The sequence below is a fragment of the Xenopus laevis genome, chromosome 7S (assembly GCF_017654675.1).
Source record: "Xenopus laevis strain J_2021 chromosome 7S, Xenopus_laevis_v10.1, whole genome shotgun sequence".
NCBI classification, from domain to species: Eukaryota; Metazoa; Chordata; class Amphibia; order Anura; family Pipidae; genus Xenopus; species Xenopus laevis.
In genome coordinates, this window is record NC_054384.1 from 26,585,301 (window position 1) to 26,605,504 (window position 20,204).

Below are 20,204 nucleotides of genomic sequence, written 5' to 3' on the forward strand. Positions count from 1 at the left end.
CGAAATTCGAAGTTTTTTTTATTCATTCCTTCACTTGAGCTAAGTAAATGGGCCCCTAAGTGTGTTTCATGTTATAGCTGACTTGCACCAGTCATTCTTGCATGGAGACTCTGCCAGTAGCAGTGCAGTCTAGGACAAAGATACACAGATTATTGATTGTCTATTTTAATACTGTAGCTGTTGATTTGTAAGGGTTTTCTTCCTATTACTAGCAATGGGAAGTGGCCCACAGTGATCCACATCATTTGGATCTCTTTTAGAACAGGGGTCTTGTAGGGACACAAAGCAAATAACCATAAAAGGCAGCATTTTGTACTTACAGACAATCATTTTCCATGAAAAAGTGGCATTGTGCCCTGCAAGTACGTCTTTTAAATTGCTCACTTTAAAAAAGGCTGTACAGTAACAAAACTGTCCTTAAACACAGGCTCATAATAGTGGCTTTTCTTACAAAGGGAATTGGGTATTGATGTACTTTTAAAAATAAAATCATTCTCCTCATTTTGCGTAACTATTTCATTTCCCACTAGATGCGCCAGATCTTATATTGAATGCGCAACTGGTTCAGGAATCAGCATATCTTGAAGACAGACCACTTAGCATGCTTAAGTGCGCTCATGAAGAGGAATGCCTTTCCAGCTCAGCAGATGACATGGATTGGCCTTATGGGCACCGTAGGTTACTTCGCTTCACCTCTCAAATCCAAAACAACGGGAGGGCAGATTTTACCCCGAGGAATGGGCGACACACCTGGGTCTGGCATGAGTGCCACAGGTAGGGATGTAGCGAACGTCGGAAAAAAAGTTCGCGAACATATTCGCGAACTTGCGCAAAAATGCGAGCGGTTCGCGAACGGTTCGCGAACCCCATAGACTTCAATGGGAAGGCGAACTTTAACATCTAGAAAAGACATTTCTGGCCAGAAAAATGATTTTAAAGTTGTTTAAAGGGTGCAACGACCTGGACAGTGGCATGCCAGAGGGGGATCAAGGGCAAAAATGTATCTGAAAAATCTGCCTGTGTGTGCTTGGAAGAGATAGTGTAGGGGGAGAGCTGTTAGTGATTTCAGGGACAGATGATAGTAAGCTTGCTGGCTAGTAATCTGCTTGATACTGCTCTGTATTGGAGGGACAGAAGTCTGCAGGGATTTGAGGGACATTTTAGCTTAGGTAGCTTTGCTGGCTAGTAATCTACTGTTCTCTTTAAACAACTGCCATACGTTGACCTTGTAGGCATTGTTTGCCCAGTTTTTTTGGACGCAGCCACTGAAGCACAGTTGCCAGAAAAAATATGCCATATAAATGCTGAAAATAGTAATTTTTCGCCATACGTTGACCTTGTAGACATTGTTTGCCCAGTTTTTTTGGACGCAGCCACTGAAGCACAGTTGCCAGAAAAATTATGCCATATAAATGCTGAAAATATAAATTTTTTTGGTTGCAGCCACTGAAGCACAGAGGCCAGAAAAATTATGCCATATAAATGCAGAAAATATGCATTTTTTTGGTCGCAGCCACTGAAGCACAGTTGCCAGAAAAAATATGCCATATAAATGCTGAAAATAGTCATTTTTTGCCATATACGTTGAGTCAACGTATGGCAAAAAATTACTATTTTCAGCATTTATATGGCATATTTTTTCTGGCCTCTGTGCTTCAGTGGCTGCGGCCAAAAAAACTGGGCAAACAATGCCTACAAGGTCAACGTCGTTGACCTTGTAGGCATTGTTTGCCCAGTTTTTTTGGCCGCAGCCACTGAAGCACAGAGGCCAGAAAAAATATGCCATATAAATGCTGAAAATAGTAATTTTTTGGTCGCAGCCACTGAAGCACAGTTGCCAGAAAAATTATGCCATATAAATGCTGAAAATATAAATTTTTTTGGTTGCAGCCACTGAAGCACAGAGGCCAGAAAAATTATGCCATATAAATGCTGAAAATATAAATTTTTTTGGTTGCAGCCACTGAAGCACAGAGGCCAGAAAAATTATGCCATATAAATGCAGAAAATATGCATTTTTTTGGTCGCAGCCACTGAAGCACAGTTGCCAGAAAAATTATGCCATATAAATGCAGAAAATATGCATTTTTTGGACGCAGCCACTGAAGCACAGTTGCCAGAAAAAATATGCCATATAAATGCTGAAAATAGTCATTTTTTGCCATACGTTGACCTTGTAGACATTGTTTGCCCAGTTTTTTTGGTTGCAGCCACTGAAGCACAGAGGCCAGAAAAAATTAAACCAGTAGGGTTTGCACCCTAGTTTGTAACGGTGGCGGAGGGAGGAGGAGGACGCTAAAGGACAGCTGTGTGTGGAGTCATGAGGCTTGAAGAGAAGGACAGCTGCATAGAAGTCAGAACAAGTCTTCCGGCGTGCAGTAACCCTCCGAGATCCACCCCTCATTCATTTTAATAAAGGTCAGGTAATCGACACTTTTGTGACCTAGGCGAGTTCTCTTCTCAGTTACAATCCCTCCTGCTGCACTGAAGGTCCTTTCTGAGAGCACACTTGAGGCTGGGCAAGACAAGAGGTTCATGGCAAATTGTGACAGCTCTGGCCACAGATCAAGCCTGCGCACCCAGTAGTCCAGGGGTTCATCGCTCCTCAGAGTGTCGATATCTGCAGTTAATGCCAGGTAGTCCGCTACCTGCCGGTCGAGGCGTTCTTTGAGGGTGGATCCAGAAGGGTTGTGGCGCTGCCTTGGACAGAAAAACATTTGCATGTCTGACGTTACAGACTGGCCAAAGGGCTTTGTCCTTGCAGGTGTGCTCGTGGCAGGATTACTGGCACCTCTGCCCCTGGAATGTTGATGAGTTCCTGAAGTGACATCACCCTTAAAAGCATTGTACAACATGTTTTGCAGGCTGGTTTGTAAATGCCGCATCTTTTCGGACTTGTGGTATGTTGGTAACATTTCTGACACTTTATGCTTGTACCGAGGGTCTAGTAGCGTTGCGACCCAGTACAGGTCCTTCTCCTTAAGCCTCTTGATACGGGGGTCCTTCAACAGGCATGACAGCATGAAAGACCCCATTCTCACAAGGTTGGATGCAGAGCTATCCATCTCCGCTTCCTCATTATCAAGGACTGCATCATCCACGGTCTCCTCCCCCCAGCCACGTACAAGACCAGGGGTCCCCAAAAGGTCACCACTAGCCCCCTGGAAGCCTGCTCCTGTTGGTCCTCCTCCTCCTCCTCCACAAAGCCACCTTCCTCCTCTGACTCCACTTCTGGCACCTCTCCCTGCGTTGCAGCAGGTGCCTGGGTTCGTTCTGGTGATTCCGACCAGAAATCGTGCGCTTCCAGCTCCTCGTCACGCTGGTCTACAGCCTCATCTGTCACTCGTCGCACGGCACGCTCCAGGAAGAAAGCGAAGGGTATTAGGTCGCTGATGGTGCCTTCGGTGCGACTGACCATATTTGTCACCTCTTCAAAAGGTCGCATGAGCCTGCAGGCATCGCGCATAAGCACCCAGTAACGGGGGAAAAAAATCCCCAGCTGTGCAGATCCAGTCCTACCACCCAGTTCAAAAAGGTACTCGTTGACGGCCCTTTGTTGTTGCAGCAGACGTTCCAACATAAGGAGCGTTGAATTCCAGCGAGTCTGGCTGTCAGAAATCAAACGCCTGACTGGCATGTTGTAGCGCTGCTGAATGTCAGCAAGGCGTGCCATGGCTGTGTAGGAACGTCTGAAATGGGCCGACACCTTTCTGGACTGGGTGAGAACGTCCTGGAATCCTGGGTACTTGGAGACAAAACGTTGGACTATTAAATTTAACACATGTGCCATGCAGGGCACATGTGTTAAATTGCCTAGTCTCAACGCTGCCAACAGATTGCTTCCATTGTCACACACCACCCTTTTCCGATCTGCAGTTGGTGTGGGGTCAGCCACCGATCGGCCTGTGACTGCAGAGATGACAGGAGTACAGATCCGGTATGGTTTTTGCTTTCCAGGCACGTCATCCCCAAGACAGCGTGACAACGGCGTACCTGGCACGTCGAATAGCCTAGGGGGAGCTGGGGTGCACAGGTGTGGAGGAGGAGAAGGAGGACCCAGCAGCAGAGTAAGAAGAAGAAGAAGACGAGGTAGAGAGCGATGGAGGAGTAGAGGTGGTGGCAGAACCGCGTGCAATCCGTGGCGGTGACACCAACTCCACTGTTGTTGTTGAGCTACCCATTCCCTGCTTCCCAGCCATTACCAAGTTCACCCAGTGGGCAGTGTAGGTGACATACCTGCCCTGACCATGCTTGGAGGACCATGCGTCAGTAGTCATATGGACCTTTGGCCCAACACTAAGTGACAGAGATGCGGTAACTTGGCTCTGCACATGTTGGTACAGGTGTGGTATTCCCTTTTTAGAAAAAAAATTGCGGCTGGGTACCTTCCACTGCGGTGTCCCAATTGCTACAAATTTGCGGAAGGCCTCAGAGTCCACCAGCTGGTATGGTAAAAGCTGGCGGGCTAAGAGTGCAGACAAGCCAGCTGTCAGACGCCGGGCAAGGGGGTGACAGTCAGACATTGGCTTCTTACGCTCAAACATGGCCTTCACAGAAACTTGGCTGGTGGCAGATGACTGGGAATGGGAACAGGTGGTCAAGGTGGAAGGCGGAGTGGAGGGTGGTTCAGACGGGTCAAGGAGAGCAGAGGTAGAGCAGTAAGATGCTGGACCAGAAGGAGTGTGGCTTTTAGTTTGCCTGTTGCCTTTGAGGTGTTGCTCCCAAAGTGCTTTGTGCTTGCCGCTCATGTGCCTTCGCATAGAAGTTGTACCTATGTGGCTGTTGGGCTTACCAAGGCTCAGTTTCTGACTGCACTCATTGCAAATTACAATGCTTTTGTCAGAGGCACACACATTAAAAAAATCCCACACTGCTGACTTTTTGGAAGTGTGCGATCTGGCGGTAACAGTAGAAGTTGGCGGAGTTGGCGGTATTGGCGGCAATGGCGGGTGCGTTGGCCGGCTGAACACAGGTGCCGATACATGTTGTTGCCCTGCTGATCCCTGCGGGCTGTCCTCCCTGCTTCTTCTAAGTCTTATTCTCCTACTGCCTCTCTGACTCTCCGTCTCTCCATCTGAACTACCCTCCTCTTGCTCTCTTCTACTAGGCACCCACAAAACATCAATCTCCTCATCATCATTCTCCTCAGATGCATCAATTTCTTCTGACACATCACAGAAGGAAGCAGCAGCGGGGACCTCCTCCTCATCACTCATTATGTCCATCTCTATCGTGTTCTCTGCCAGAATTAAATCTGGTGTAAGGTCCTCATCTCCTTCATCTTCTTCTGGCAATAATGGTTGCGCATTACTCAGTTCAAGAAACTCATTGGAAAATAACTCCTCTGACCCCAGTGAAGAAGGGGCACCGGTGGTGGAGGAAGTGTTACGTGGGGTGGCCATAGCAGTGGAGGATGAGGAGGATGTTGTGGTAAAGTTAGAAACGGTAGAGGATGGGGTGTGCTGTGTAAGCCAGTCAACTACCTCTTCAGCATTTTGGGAGTTCAGGGTCATTGGCTTTTTAAAACTGGGAAATTTGCTAGGGCCACAGGATTGCATAGCAGCACGGCCCCTAGCACGGCCTCTGCGTGGCGGCCTGCCTTTGCCTGGCATTATTTTTAAAAAAAACAACAACAACAAAAAAACTCAGTTGGTTTTTCTGGAAACGATAATACACACAGCTAGATGGCGGGTTGAAGAAAACACTGTGCAAATAATGCCTACAAAGTCAACGTATACACTACTACAGCGGTGGATACGGATTACGTAAAATATATGAATGCTGCTTGAAAAAAAGTAACTCAAGTGGTTTTTCTAGAGACGATAATATTATCAATATTTAGACAAAATGTGAACAAGCTCACACAGCTCGATGGCGGGTTGAAGAAAACACTGTGCAAATAATGCCTACAAGGTCAACGTATACACTACTACAGCGGTGGATACGGATTACGTAAAATATATGAATGCTGCTTGAAAAAAAGTAACTCAAGTGGTTTTTCTAGAGACGATAATATTATCAATATTTAGACAAAATGTGAACAAGCTCACACAGCTCGATGGCGGGTTGAAGAAAACAGTGTGTAAATAATGCCTACAAGGTCAACGTATACACTACTACAGCGGTGGATACGGATTACGTAAAATATATGAATGCTGCTTGAAAAAAAGTAACTCAAGTGGTTTTCTAGAGACGATAATATTATCAATATTTAGACAAAATGTGAACAAGCTCACACAGCTCGATGGCGGGTTGAAGAAAACACTGTGCAAATAATGCCTACAAGGTCAACGTATACACTACTACAGCGGTGGATACGGATTACGTAAAATATATGAATGCTGCTTGAAAAAAAGTAACTCAAGTGGTTTTTCTAGAGACGATAATATTATCAATATTTAGACAAAATGTGAACAAGCTCACACAGCTCGATGGCGGGTTGAAGAAAACAGTGTGCAAATAATGCCTACAAGGTCAACGTATACACTACTACAGCGGTGGATACGGATTACGTAAAATATATGAATGCTGCTTGAAAAAAAGTAACTCAAGTGGTTTTTCTAGAGACGATAATATTATCAATATTTAGACAAAATGTGAACAAGCTCACACAGCTCGATGGCGGGTTGAAGAAAACAGTGTGCAAATAATGCCTACAAGGTCAACGTATACACTACTACAGCGGTGGATACGGATTACGTAAAATATATGAATGCTGCTTGAAAAAAAGTAACTCAAGTGGTTTTTCTAGAGACGATAATATTATCAATATTTAGACAAAATGTGAACAAGCTCACACAGCTCGATGGCGGGTTGAAGAAAACAGTGTGCAAATAATGCCTACAAGGTCAACGTATACACTACTACAGCGGTGGATACGGATTACGTAAAATATATGAATGCTGCTTGAAAAAAAGTAACTCAAGTGGTTTTTCTAGAGACGATAATATTATCAATATTTAGACAAAATGTGAACAAGCTCACACAGCTCGATGGCGGGTTGAAGAAAACACTGTGCAAATAATGCCTACAAGGCCAACGTATACACTACTACAGCGGTGGATACGGATTACGTAAAATATATGAATGCTGCTTGAAAAAAGTGACTCCGGTGTTTTTTCTGGAGACGGTAATATTATGGATATTTAGACAGAATGGGAACAAGGTCACACAGCTCGATGGCGGGTTGAAGAAAACAGTGTGCAAATAATGCCTACAAGGCCAACGTATACACTACTACAGCGGTGGATACGGATTACGTAAAATATATGAATGCTGCTTGAAAAAAGTGACTCCGGTGTTTTTCTGGAGACGGTAATATTATGGATATTTAGACAGAATGGGAACAAGGTCACACAGCTCGATGGCGGGTTGAAGAAAACAGTGTGCAAATAATGCCTACAAGGCCAACGTATACACTACTACAGCGGTGGATACGGATTACGTAAAATATATGAATGCTGCTTGAAAAAAGTGACTCCGGTGTTTTTTCTGGAGACGGTAATATTATGGATATTTAGACAGAATGGGAACAAGGTCACACAGCTCGATGGCGGGTTGAAGAAAACAGTGTGCAAATAATGCCTACAAGGCCAACGTATACACTACTACAGCGGTGGATACGGATTACGTAAAATATATTATGGCTGCTTGAAAAAAGTGACTCCGGTGTTTTTTCTGGAGACGGTAATATTATGGATATTTAGACAGAATGTGAACAAGGTCACACAGCTCGATGGCGGGTTGAAGAAAACAGTGTGCAAATAATGCCTACAGGGCAAATAATGCCTAAAAGGTCAACTTATACACTACTACAGCGGTAGTAAAATAAAAAAAAGTAAAATAAAAAAAAAATGAATATTAAAAAAAAAAAATTAAAGTTGGTGCTGCTGAACTACTAGGAGCAGCAGATTAGCACACCAGTCCCACTCCCCAACACTGCTAGACTAATAGCACTGGGCTCTTATAGTAGTAGTAGTAGTAGTAGTAGTAAAACAACAAAAAAATAAATAAAAGCAGTCCTTACAAGGACTACTGTTATTGCAGCAGTCAGCAGATGAGATCAGAAGCAGGACAGCTGCCCACTGCAGCTACATACAGAGCACTGCAGTAGAAGGTAGATTACTAGCCAGCAAAGCTACCTAAGCTTAAATGTCCCTCAAACCCCTGCAGACTTCTGTCCCTCCAATAACAGAGCAGTATCAAAACGATTACTAGCCAGCAAACTTTCAACTGTCCCTGAAATCACTAACAGGCAGCAGCTCTCTCCCTACACTATCTCTTCAGCACACACAGGCAGAGTGAAAAAACGCTGCAGGGCTTCGGTTTTTATAGGGAAGGGGAGTGGTCCAGGGGAGAGCTTCCTGATTGGCTGCCATGTACCTGCTGGTCTGGGGTGAGAGGGCAAAAAAAAGCGCCAACAATGGCGAACCCAAAATGGCGAACGTCGCGCGACGTTCGCGAACTTCCGGCGAGCGCGAACACCCGATGTTCGCGCGAACAAGTTCGCCGGCGAACAGTTCGCGACATCTCTAGCCACAGGTATGAAGGCTCTAATGAACAAGACTAACTATGAACAAGCATTTATGAAATTTCCTTTCCAGCTTAGTATTCAGTGTCTTTTACTGAGCATTGTGGTTGTGTTTAGTATGGGAAACATGACACTGTCTAAGAGCACATTGCATTTTGCTATAAAAGGAAAGTGGGGAATCAAGTTTGAGTTGAAGAACTTACAATGAAGAGAGAATTCAACAATATAAAGGTAACACACCAAGTAATAGAAGAGGCCCAGGTGCACTGAACCTTCAGCAAAGGGGAGCGGTTACAACCAAGATTAAATAGAGCAGGCACTCAAATGAAGGCAATCTTCTCCAGGCAGTAGAATTCAGTAAAAATGTTTATTTATTATTTCATTGTTAGCCTTACGCGTTTCTTGTTATACACACGAAACGCGTAAGGCTAATGATGACATAGTAAATACAATTTTTACTGAATTCTACTGCCTGGAGAAGATTGCCTTCATTGTAGTGCCTGCTCTTCTTATTCTTGGTTGAGTTTAAGAACTGCTTATTTTACAGAACACCTTATGGCTCTCATACATGGGCAAATAATGGGGTCACATTTTATCACTACTAGTATATATTTCCATATACTTGCATTTATTTGTAAAGTAAAACATCTAAAAACACAGATTTGTAACATAGTTGCCACCAAAATCCAGGACTTTAAATGGTTTATTCACCTTTAAGGTAACGTTTATTATGATGTAGATACTGATATTCTTCGACAATTTGCATTATTGTGGTTTTTGAGTTATTTAGCTCTCTATTCAGTAGCTCTCCAGTTTACAGTTTCAGCAACTGTGAAAGATTCGATATTTGGTCAAATTTGGTGCATCCATAGTTGTTTCGTGTCTATCTATAAAGTTTTCCCATACATAAAAACATTTATTTTTTTTAGTAAAAAAAAGTTAGCAAGTTAGATTAAAAATCATTTTTAATATAGAAATTTTAACTTTTTGCCCTGAGTTCTTTCTTTTACTCCAATGAGAAATTTGTCAGTAAGTCTATTTCATGGCCATTTCAGCAGAAAGTGACAGCTGGAAGCATGTTTATAATGAGCGTAAAAATATATATCCCCATGAATCCTAATGAGCCCTTTGAACCATGCCTTGTGTGAGTAACATGTATGTGCACGCAGAGAAAAATCTTCCACTGCTTTCAATGCAATGCACAAGATTAAATTGTTGAAAGTCGCTCTGAGATCAAATTAGGTTTCTTTTTTAAAATTGGATATGGAGACGAAAGAGCTCATGCTGAAACGAAGAATAACGAGTTGTGATAATGTCAGATGAGCTTCTTTCCCTAACGAGCCTTTTTTCACAGCAGTAGCTTGTCAGTAGCAGCAGGTAACATGTAAGCACTTTTAAAGTGATTTCCATAAGCAAAAAGGAATGCCACTAATTTACATGCCCTCCCAGCAAGCACTGGCAGAGCTGGAAAGCACAATCTGCTACATCAGCCTCATGGACTGTAAAATACCAGCACAGGGACTGACTTTGTACGACAAACATTCTAAGCAAGACCTGTTGAGTAGTGATGGGCGAATTTGCGCCGTTTCGCTTCGCCGAAAAATTCGCGAATTTCGTGCGAAATTCGCGAAACGGAGAAAAATTCGCGAAACGGCGCCGGTGTCTCGTGTTTGACGCCGGCGCCCGTTTTTGACGCCGGCAACCGTTTTTTCGACGCCGGCGCCCGTTATTGACGCCGGCGGCCGTTTTTGACGCCGGCGAATTTTTGCAGCGAATTTTCGCGGGCGTTTCGCGAATTTATTCGCTGGCGGCGAAACGCGCAAATTCGCCGCGAATTCGCGCCTGGCGAATAAATTCGCCCATCACTACTGTTGAGTATCAAATGGGTAGGGCTAGATGTTCTTTGTACAGGGATCTGTATAAATATTATGGGAACATAAACAGTACAGGCATGAGATCCGTTATCCACAAACCTGTTTGCAGAATAAAAAAAAGAAGAAAACCACTGAGGAAAGACAGTGACAGTCTCCAACATCCCAATTCCCTGTGGTCCTAAAGGGATGATAAAGAAAGAACCCTAACAATAATAGTTGGAAAAGACACATCTCAGTAAACCCAATAAGAAATATAACTGTATAAAAAGAAAATCACACAACAGGATTGTCACTGGGCACATGTACATTCAGTAGCCAGGCAGATCTTCAGTGGAAAAATGTGTGCTTTATTTTTTAAGCAAAAATCAATGTACGGTATGTGCAAAGATGCAGTATACAATTCACTAGCAGGGGGGTCAATAGTAGCCCAAGCACACAACTGAGCTCCAGCACCTCTTACAAAGGCTTAACACAGACTCCCAATGATTTCAGTCTGCAGTTTTTTATAGCTTCCAGACTGGTCTATGCTGACACCATGAGATCAGCATCTACCCTATAAATATTCATTAAGAGAGGCTGCCCACCCCTTTAGGAAGTGGCTTCTCTGGGAGCTCTAGGTAAGTGTGTCATGAAACTTTGTACAACCAATTGCACTATTATATATAAAAGTAAAGCTTTCCCTGCACACTCTTGTGTCCTAACATCTAACAAACATAGCTTTCAATATACATTTGTTTTAGCACCATTTAGGGTCAGGCCACACTGGGCGTTTTGGGGAGATTTGGTCGCCTGGCGACTAATAGCCTCGTTTTTGCGGCGACCATTCTCCCCAAATGCCTTCCCTCACTCTACGCCGGCTAAAATAAAAAAATGCCGGCGATTCGTTTTCCGAAGTCGCAAAGTTTCCTCTTGAGGCAACTTCGGGTGGATTCGGAAAATGAACCGCCGCGTGTGATTAGTGACGGCGTTTTTTTTTAAGCCGACACAGAGTCAGGAAAGGCGTTTTGGGGATATTGGTTGTGCAAAGACGAGACGATTAGTCGCCAGGCGACCAAATCTCCCCAAAACGCCCAGTGTGGCCTGACCCTTACATATACTGTCAGCAGAGCTGAGCCACATGCTTCAAACAAAGTAGACCTGTTTGTTATCCAAAACTAGTTTACACCTAAACAAAGAATTTACATAACTTATACACATAGCTATTTACACAGTTTACTGGCCAGCAAAGTTAAACCATAATACACAAAAAAAAACTAAATTCACCCCATCACAAGGATACACATATAAAATCTTAATCTTCCACTTTTCTTTGCATAATAATCTCTGCATTATCTGAGGGAAAATGTAACGGATACTAGAAGTCATTTAAGAACAAAAGCATTGGAACATTGAGCTCCTGACTTTGACTTTTAGCTTAAATAAACAGATAAAAGTACATGTATTTTTGGCAGTTTTCATTTGGGCACCACACAGTAATTGATATGCATTTCTGTATGTCTGTTATAGGAGCTGCAATTATGCTCTTCTCTTTCACAAGCCATACTTTTACTGTCTATTGCAAAGGCTTTATTTTTATTCATGGGAATCCACAGGGAAAGGTCTCCTTATTATACAGTATATACTGCACTTCATTATTCACCAAATTGACTCCAACCTATGTATTTATGTATATGAAAAGTTTTTCAGTTTCAGGTGGAATACCGTGGGTGCAGAACATACCATCATTACATATATAGCATGAGGTGTATACACCACAGTTCATGTTAAGCTATAAGAGTGCTTATTACACCAAGGGGCAGATTTATTAAAGGCGAAGTGGTTAACACTTGCGACAATTCCCTAGCACTACTGCCCACAGGGACATAGCCGATTTACTAATGGGCGCAGGTGCCAATTCGCTAGCGAAAGAGACTGATGCTACCGGTCATTCGCACTCTATCGGCAGGCGACTTTTTTTGTCTGATGAACGGTCACTAAAGTGCGGATTTTACTGAACGTTACCTCTTTCGCCAGAGTTGCCTTCTCCACCTCAGACCAAACGAAGTGCATTAAAGTCGCTAGAACTTCCTCAATTTTCTGTCACTTACCGTATATATTCGAATATAAGCCATCCCGAGTATAAGCCGAGGTGCCTAATTTTACCTACGAAAGCTGGGAAAACTAATTGACTCAAGTATAAGCCTAGGGTGAGAAATACAGTAGCTACTAGTAAGTTCAATAATCAAAAAACCCTTCTTAAAAAAAATCTCTGCATGCTGTAGCATTTGCTAAAGTCTGTTTGACGGAATTGGCTCATATTATTATTTATTTTAGTCAGCAGACAGATTATTATTAATATAATTTAATAAACAAAGTTGCGGGGCACGGGACACCGGTCAGTAGCTCAGACATTCGTGAAGCAGTAGGGGGCTGTTGCTAGCTGACTCGAGTATAAGCCGAGTAAGACTTTTTCAGCACATTTTTGGTGCTGAAAAACTCGGCTTATACTCGAGTATATACGGTACATTATATTCTGTGAAGTTGAAAAAATGCATTAAAGTCCAAAAAACACTGGCGTCTTTGCCTTTCGTCAGCCTGATTGCCTGAAAAAGAACCAACCTAAACTTTTTTGGGAAACTGGTTTTCCCTATACTTTTGCAAACATATGGAACATTCATTTTACTGTGGCCACATGTGTAGTTCATTAGAATAACTCTATTGTCTTTATTAAGGTTCCCTGGACATGTGTTTTAAAAAGTGTAATTTGTAAGTATATGCACCAACATTTAACATAAAGACGTCCATACAACTTTAAATTTCCCACCCTATGCAAATTGACCTATGCAAGATCCTTAGTGAAGTTTTGCTAGGCAGAAATGAAGGCTAGCACATCTTCACTATCAAATGTTTGCATTGCCGAAGTAACGGTAGCGAAAAGTTGCCAGCGTTCACCGCCCATAACGAAACTCCATTTTAGTGAATTAGCGTAGTCTGAGCGCATTTGTGCCTGGTGAAGTGTAGCGATGGGTGCAAAGTGGTTGCTGGCAACAATTCGCCCTTTCGTTAATCTGCTGTTTGGCAGACACCTTTATCTTTATACCTCCAAAACTTGAAGCCAGGCATTAAAAAAAAAAAAATGGGCACTTACTTTGAGGCCATTGTGAGCAACATCAATGGGGGGAGGGGAGCAAAATGTTGCTCATGAGCCACTGGTTGGGGATCACTGCTGTAGTGTGCACAGTTCTTGATAAATAGATAAGAATTGCACTTGATACTGTCAATCACTATGAATGTTCTTAGAATTTTCTTGTCTTTTTGTTCGTGCCATAGACATTACCACAGTATTGAAGTTTTCACCCACTATGACCTGCTCACACTGAATGGATCTAAGGTTGCTGAAGGACACAAAGCGAGTTTTTGCCTGGAAGACTCAAACTGTGGCAAAGGTATTATATGTATATATAGAATAGGGGTTACAATGTCTCTGTGCAAGAGCACCATGATATTATGCTGATTTTCATGCAGGAATACAAAGGCGTTATGAATGTGCCAATTTTGGAGAACAAGGAATTGCTGTTGGTTGCTGGGACACATATAGACATGACATTGACTGCCAGTGGGTAGATATTACAGATGTCCTTCCAGGTGACTATATATTCCAGGTAAGAACAGTTAGCTACTCTCCCTACTCTTCCCCTGTGTCAATAGTAGTATAATTAATGTTATTTAATGGTCATTTTCTTCTTTGAAAAATACATAATTGTATAAATATAAAACAAGGATTATCGTCTGTAGTTGCAGGTTTATAAGATTTTTTAAAATGAATCCATTAAGATGTGGAATATGTCTACTTTAGCATGGTCACACTTATGTTGTAAATGAGTTTTATTGTTTATTGACTTTGTCAAGAAAAACAAAGTTGCTTACAATTGGTCCACCTTGTCTGCTCATGAAGTGCTTAGTATTAGTTTTGTTTTAAGTCTTTGTAATTATTCTTTACTGAGAACATTTCCAGATATTATTTCTTATTTAGACTATAAATCAGATGGGCTGCCCTTCTCTGACCATTTTTCATTTTTATTAATATATAATATAGTGAATAAAGTACCCCCTCTTGTAAAATATAAGGATATTATAAGTTACCGAGGAGTTCCACGACCATATAAAAACACGAGGCCGAAGGTCGAGTGTTTTTATACAGGTCATGGGTAACTTCTAATATCCTCATATTTTGCAACTTGGGGTACTTTATTTATTATAATACACACGTTTCAGTGAGTAATGTGACAGAAATGACATCAGAACTCTCCGTTTATAACTGATGACATCAGAACTCACCGTTTATAACTGATGACTCACCGTTTATAAGGATATAATTTACAAGATATTCTTGGCTTTTGTGTATTATATATTTATTAATATAGTTTTGTAGAAAAGTCCATATAGGGCATCCATGACCTATAGTGTGACAGTAGCTACCTCACCCTTTGAAGGATACCTCTTTTAATACAACCTAGAATATAATTTGCCTTTAATGCAGTGGTTGCTGAAATAGAAACACAGCCATGTATTCTATTGTTTAAGATTACCAACCCTTTTAGATTTCTTTCATTTCGATAAATCATTGTGTATTTGGCGTCCCCTTCCTGAAGAATCAACTCTGTAGAAGATCTTTGTGCCAATGCAAATAGACACACTTCTTTTCTTCTTTTGAGCTTACCCCTCTAACCACAACACTTGTCTACAAAGAGGCAGAACAGTTGAGATTGCTTCTTTACATTTCAGCAAAGCTGTTGATACTGTTCTACCCAATAAACTGAGGTTTAGTCCTGAACTTAAAGATTTTGGGTTACATGACAAGAATCAGAGTATTAAGGTTAATAGAGCCTGTTAAGAGAACTGTTTATAAAACAAATCATTGCAGAATACTGCTGCTACTGGCAAGGTTTAGTTGAAGATAATTCACTGTGATTCCATCTAGTCCATAATAGATGTTCAGTTGCTCAGGATTTCATGATCTGTCACTGCTAACAGGTCAAGCAATATTAATACAAAGATTCCCCTGACCCAGTCCATGTAAAGGTCATTAACCAGGAATCTTGCCTGTTTCTGTACACCATCATTTTCCCAAGCTGTATTGATAAGGGTCATAAATGTCAACTTTGATAGGTGGTTTTCCAGTTGGATTGTTTCCACTTTCTAAATACCCTTTCCAAGAAATGCAAGGATTTACATTAGCCTGTGATTCCCTCTACAGCGAAAGTCAAGTAAAGGATATTTTTGAGAGGAGGCTGAACTGCTTCTTTTAGCAGCTCTTGATTCTTAAAGAGCAACTGAAGGTATTTCATAGACTTTAAAAACCTTTTAGAAAGTTTGTGCAATGAGATGGACCTGTGTTCTGTCTGGCATGGATCATGTATTGTGTTTGTTTGCTTTGTACATTTTATATTCAGAAAGTCAAGCTGAAACGAGAAGCTTGCATGGGCCCACAAACAGATACAACTTCCCTAGTGGCCTGTTGGAAGTGTAAGATTATACAGGATTATATACAGTATGCCGGTGTTATTACAGTATGCCGGTGCATTGCCACAAAAAGGTATTGCATAGACCAGCTCATATGTAAAAGCCAGCATCATGTAAATAAACCATTTTCATAATAATATACTTTTCTAGTAGTATGTGCCATTGGGTAATCATAAATAGAAAAGGGCCGTCCCCTGGGATCGTAGGATTCACTGTACTCACAAACATACCAACAAACCATACATGTTAGATCACATGAGCCAATTAACAGACAGAGTTGTGTCTTTTGCTTCCACACTTCTTCCTGTTACAGTTAGAGTTGAAGTATTTCTGGTCAGGTGATCTCTGAGACAGCACAGACACCATCACGAAATGGTGGCTCAAGGCAAGAGATGTAAAAGGGCAATATTTACTTAAATATATATTCCAGTTTGGTAAGATTCTTTAATATGCCACTTAATATGATATGAACTATCTGTTGCTTAAGTGTTCATTTTGGGGGTATAGTTTTCCTTTAAGTGCTGCCCTCTTTTGCAGGGACACCCATTTGCTGGTTTTAGGTAAAAAGACCATATTGTATTTTACATATTGTAAAAGATTGCATACCTGTCAGGATGAAGGACCTGTGACGTTGTTGCTGTTTTAATACAGATTTTGCTATGAATAAAAATAACTCAAGGCTAAAGAGTTAATATGTCAGTATCTGTGTATCCCAAGGTGATCTTAAACCCAAAGTTTGAGGTGGCAGAGTCAGATTTCAGGAACAATGTGATGAGATGTCGATGTAAGTACGATGGCCATCGCATCTGGATGCACAATTGTCACACAGGTGAGACCCATTATTTTTATGCAGAAACGGAACTGAGAAAATTGCCGCCATTCTACAAGTCAGGCACAATATCAAAGGTGATTTCAATTTCATTGATTTAGATCCCATAGGCTGGTCCTTGAACTATAAAGTGCTTAATTGCCTTGCACTAGTTCTATTATTTTTCTAGTGTATAAACCTGATACTCAAAGAAAATACTGACTGTAGCCTGGTACTTCTGGGTGCAGGACATCATTGGACATGATCCTTTATTCCATTGGATATGTATGGATCCCCAAGTTTAAACCCTTTGGCTATCAACCACTGGTCAACAGCTCCATTGTCTTTCTTTTGGGAAGGAGTAATTTTATTGGACTGATTGGCTGATTTGATGTTAAGTCTCTGTCTGTCCTATCGATACAATAAGTGGGGGTGATTTATGGGTGAATGGTGAATAGATGCAGGGGAAGATAAAACAGAACCTCCAAGGCAAGACCCAAAGAACCACTGCTTTTTAGAGATCTGTTGAACTATTCCTTCTCTCCGTTTTGTCTCTTTAACAGGTGATGCATACAGCACAGACCTGGAAGAAAGTTTTGAGCACCAGCTGAGACTCTCTAACAACCTTATCTAATACTGTTTACAAAGAAGAACAATATCAACTAAGTGGAAAATTATCTAAATATTTAAACACATTGTCTAAAGATTGCTAAAAGGGAGGACCACATTTTGTTTATTTAGAATATTACAATGCCCTTTTTGGTACACATCCCTAAAGGTGGCGACCAGTCATCACCCAGTAGCATGAATTATAGTTGCTTTAAATTTGCACAATATCTAGAACTTTTTCAGACCAGAAAAAAAATCTAACATTTTTGTAATAGTTTAATCATTCCTGAGGAGACTACAAGAACAAGGACAGACATCTGCTGATAAGGGACACACTGATGAAGAATTTATTTTTGTTTACGCCTATTTATTATTAGGCCTGTATAACTGCATTGCATGTATTGATTTCAGAAGGGGCTAAAGTGAGAACTGCTTTACCCCAGAACAAAATAGCTTGTGATTTTTAATGTTGTTACAATGGACTGTATGCCTCAGCGGCGGAGAGAAAAAAATGCAGAACACTTTATTTGTTTTATAAAATGTGTATCATATTATATAACATTGAAAGTCCCCAACCGGTGGCATTCAATCACAGGGCAGTGAAAGAGAGGTGTATCATTTACACCACTCAACAGTAGTTACCCCACTGACATAGCCCACAGAAACCCAACCCATATCTGTTAACTGGCTCTCTAATATCTACACCCAGCTCAGATGTTCCTTTTGCCATGTCAGACCTCATAAGTAGGGCTGCCACCAAAATTAATGGGACACCAGATATTTATTATATTGATAATAACCAGGGGCTCCCTGTTGAAGGTGGGTTTACAAACTGAGTGTAATAGGGCACCAGTTTTTAAAAATGGTGTATAAATAGGTCATGTCCTGTTACTACCAGACATGTCCCAGATCTTCCCCAAACACAAACTACTAACTAAAAAGCTCTGCCAACAAACTTAGGGGCCACAGCAATGTAACACTCCTCATCATGATACTGTCAGGACCCCTATCTTCCCCGATGGCATCTCATGATCTGCACTTCAAATGTCAACTGCAATTGACAGAACTCACATGATGAAACTATGGCTAATTTTTACTTAATTAGGGCCATAAAATGGGGTTTTCATTAAAATACCCTTGATAGGACTAATACTGATCTTTGTTTCAGAACTACAAGCACCAAGTCTTGTACCAGCTTACAGAGAATGCTGGGGATTGCACCTTTAGAGAACAACTGGCTGAAGAATTTTTTCTTATGCCGTTTGGAACCAACATTTATTTAAAACTAATTTGCTGTTAGGATGACAAACAAGTGGAGGGAAACACTAAAGTAAGAAGATAAATACAGATTTAAGTAGTCTTTATAGCCAGTGTTTTTGTTCTGTTTTAATTTGTACAGTAAATTTATATTAAAATATAAACTTTTATTCAGGGAAACATATCCTCATATCTAGTGATGTTTTTGGTTAAAGGCACAGCATACACCCAAGTTTTGTATTGTGAAAGCAGCAAAGAAAGAGTTCTCTAATGTTTGATAGTGGTGAAGCGAACATTCCATCTTTTTCAAGATGATTAGCCCATTGAGGGTACTAATTCACTGGAGTCTCTAGAAGGGATTGGTCTTCGTAAGAGACTGATTCACAGCAATTTTTGGATATAGATTCTAAAGGCTTCATACTTAATCTGCTGGAGACAATACTAAATACCGTACCAATAGATTTCTTTTATTCATGTGGTGAACTTGTTTGAAGCTATGTACCATGTACTTAGCCAAAAGGTTTCCCCTGGAATTCCATGGCTCTGCACTATTTGTGCATTAAGGTGTAAGCACTGGAACTGTGGGCTGAATGAATCCATTTCTACTATTCTATAAGACCCAATGGTGTAACTACCATAGAGCAGACCCCACAGCTGATGTTGATGTCCCAGTATGGTATAGAGTTCAGTGCAAACGAGGGTGTGAGCCATCCCCGCTACCTCGAGTGGTAAGGTCCCAGATGGAGAGCCACTAAAAAAACATTAGAAAAAAAAGCTATTTTGGTGGTACACCTTTGTGAGTGTCCTTTAAAACTCCAGTAAGACCAAAAATGAAAATATTTAAATTACTTTTTGTTTCTTCTGTATAGTATATAAATCTTATCTCTGAAGCCCTGATTTTTCCACCAGTGAGTTTGTTCTCTGTATTGATTCCACTTCTCCATTGTGTGCAGTGGAGCTTTAAGTACTGCATATTCATCAACTGCTCCCAAAAGCCCTGCTAGGCACACTTCAGGTATTTCCAAATGCAAATATCGTGCTTCCTACAAATGGTAGCAAATATTCGAAAATGTAGGTCAAGTGAATATTATATTTAACATTTTTTAGGACTTATTTCTTGTTGATACAGGTAAGGAATCCCTTATCTGGAGACCTGTTATCTAAAGGCAAATAATACAAATTTCTTAAAATGTTTAGTAATAAAACAGTAGCTTGTAGTTGATGGTAACTAAGCTGCATGGATCAATATTGGTGGCAAAACAGTCCTATTGGATTTATTTAGGGGCAGATTCATCAAGGTTCGAAGTGATTTAGAGGGAATTTTTGAAGTAAAAAAATTTGAAATTCAAAGTAATTTTTTGGATACTTCGACCATTGAATAGGATACTATGACTTCGAATTTACTTTGAATTCGATTCGAAGTAAAATAGTTTGACTATTCAACCATTCGATAATGGAAGTACTGTCTCTTTCAAAAAACTTCGACTTCAATACTTCGGCAAATTAAACCTGCCGAAGTGCTATGTTAGTCTATGGGGACCTTCTACAGCATTTTTTGAAGTCGAAGTAAAATCATTCGATCATACATTAAAATCGTCCGATTCAAAGTATTTAATCGTTGGAT

General features: G+C 41.1%; 1 protein-coding gene across 1 annotated transcript in view; it reads left to right on the forward strand.

The window, feature by feature from the left end:
* The window catches only part of loxl4.S (lysyl oxidase like 4 S homeolog), a 57,517-nt gene extending 38,076 nt beyond the window's left edge, over nt 1-19,441 (forward strand). The window contains exons 10-14 of the mRNA XM_041571027.1: nt 531-774; nt 13,714-13,829; nt 13,909-14,045; nt 16,624-16,735; nt 17,278-19,441. Coding sequence (XP_041426961.1) covers nt 531-774; nt 13,714-13,829; nt 13,909-14,045; nt 16,624-16,735; nt 17,278-17,348 — 680 coding nt within the window. The 3' untranslated portion in view covers nt 17,349-19,441. The remainder of the gene's footprint in view (nt 1-530; nt 775-13,713; nt 13,830-13,908; nt 14,046-16,623; nt 16,736-17,277) is intronic.
* The last annotated feature ends 763 nt before the right edge of the window (nt 19,442-20,204 follow it).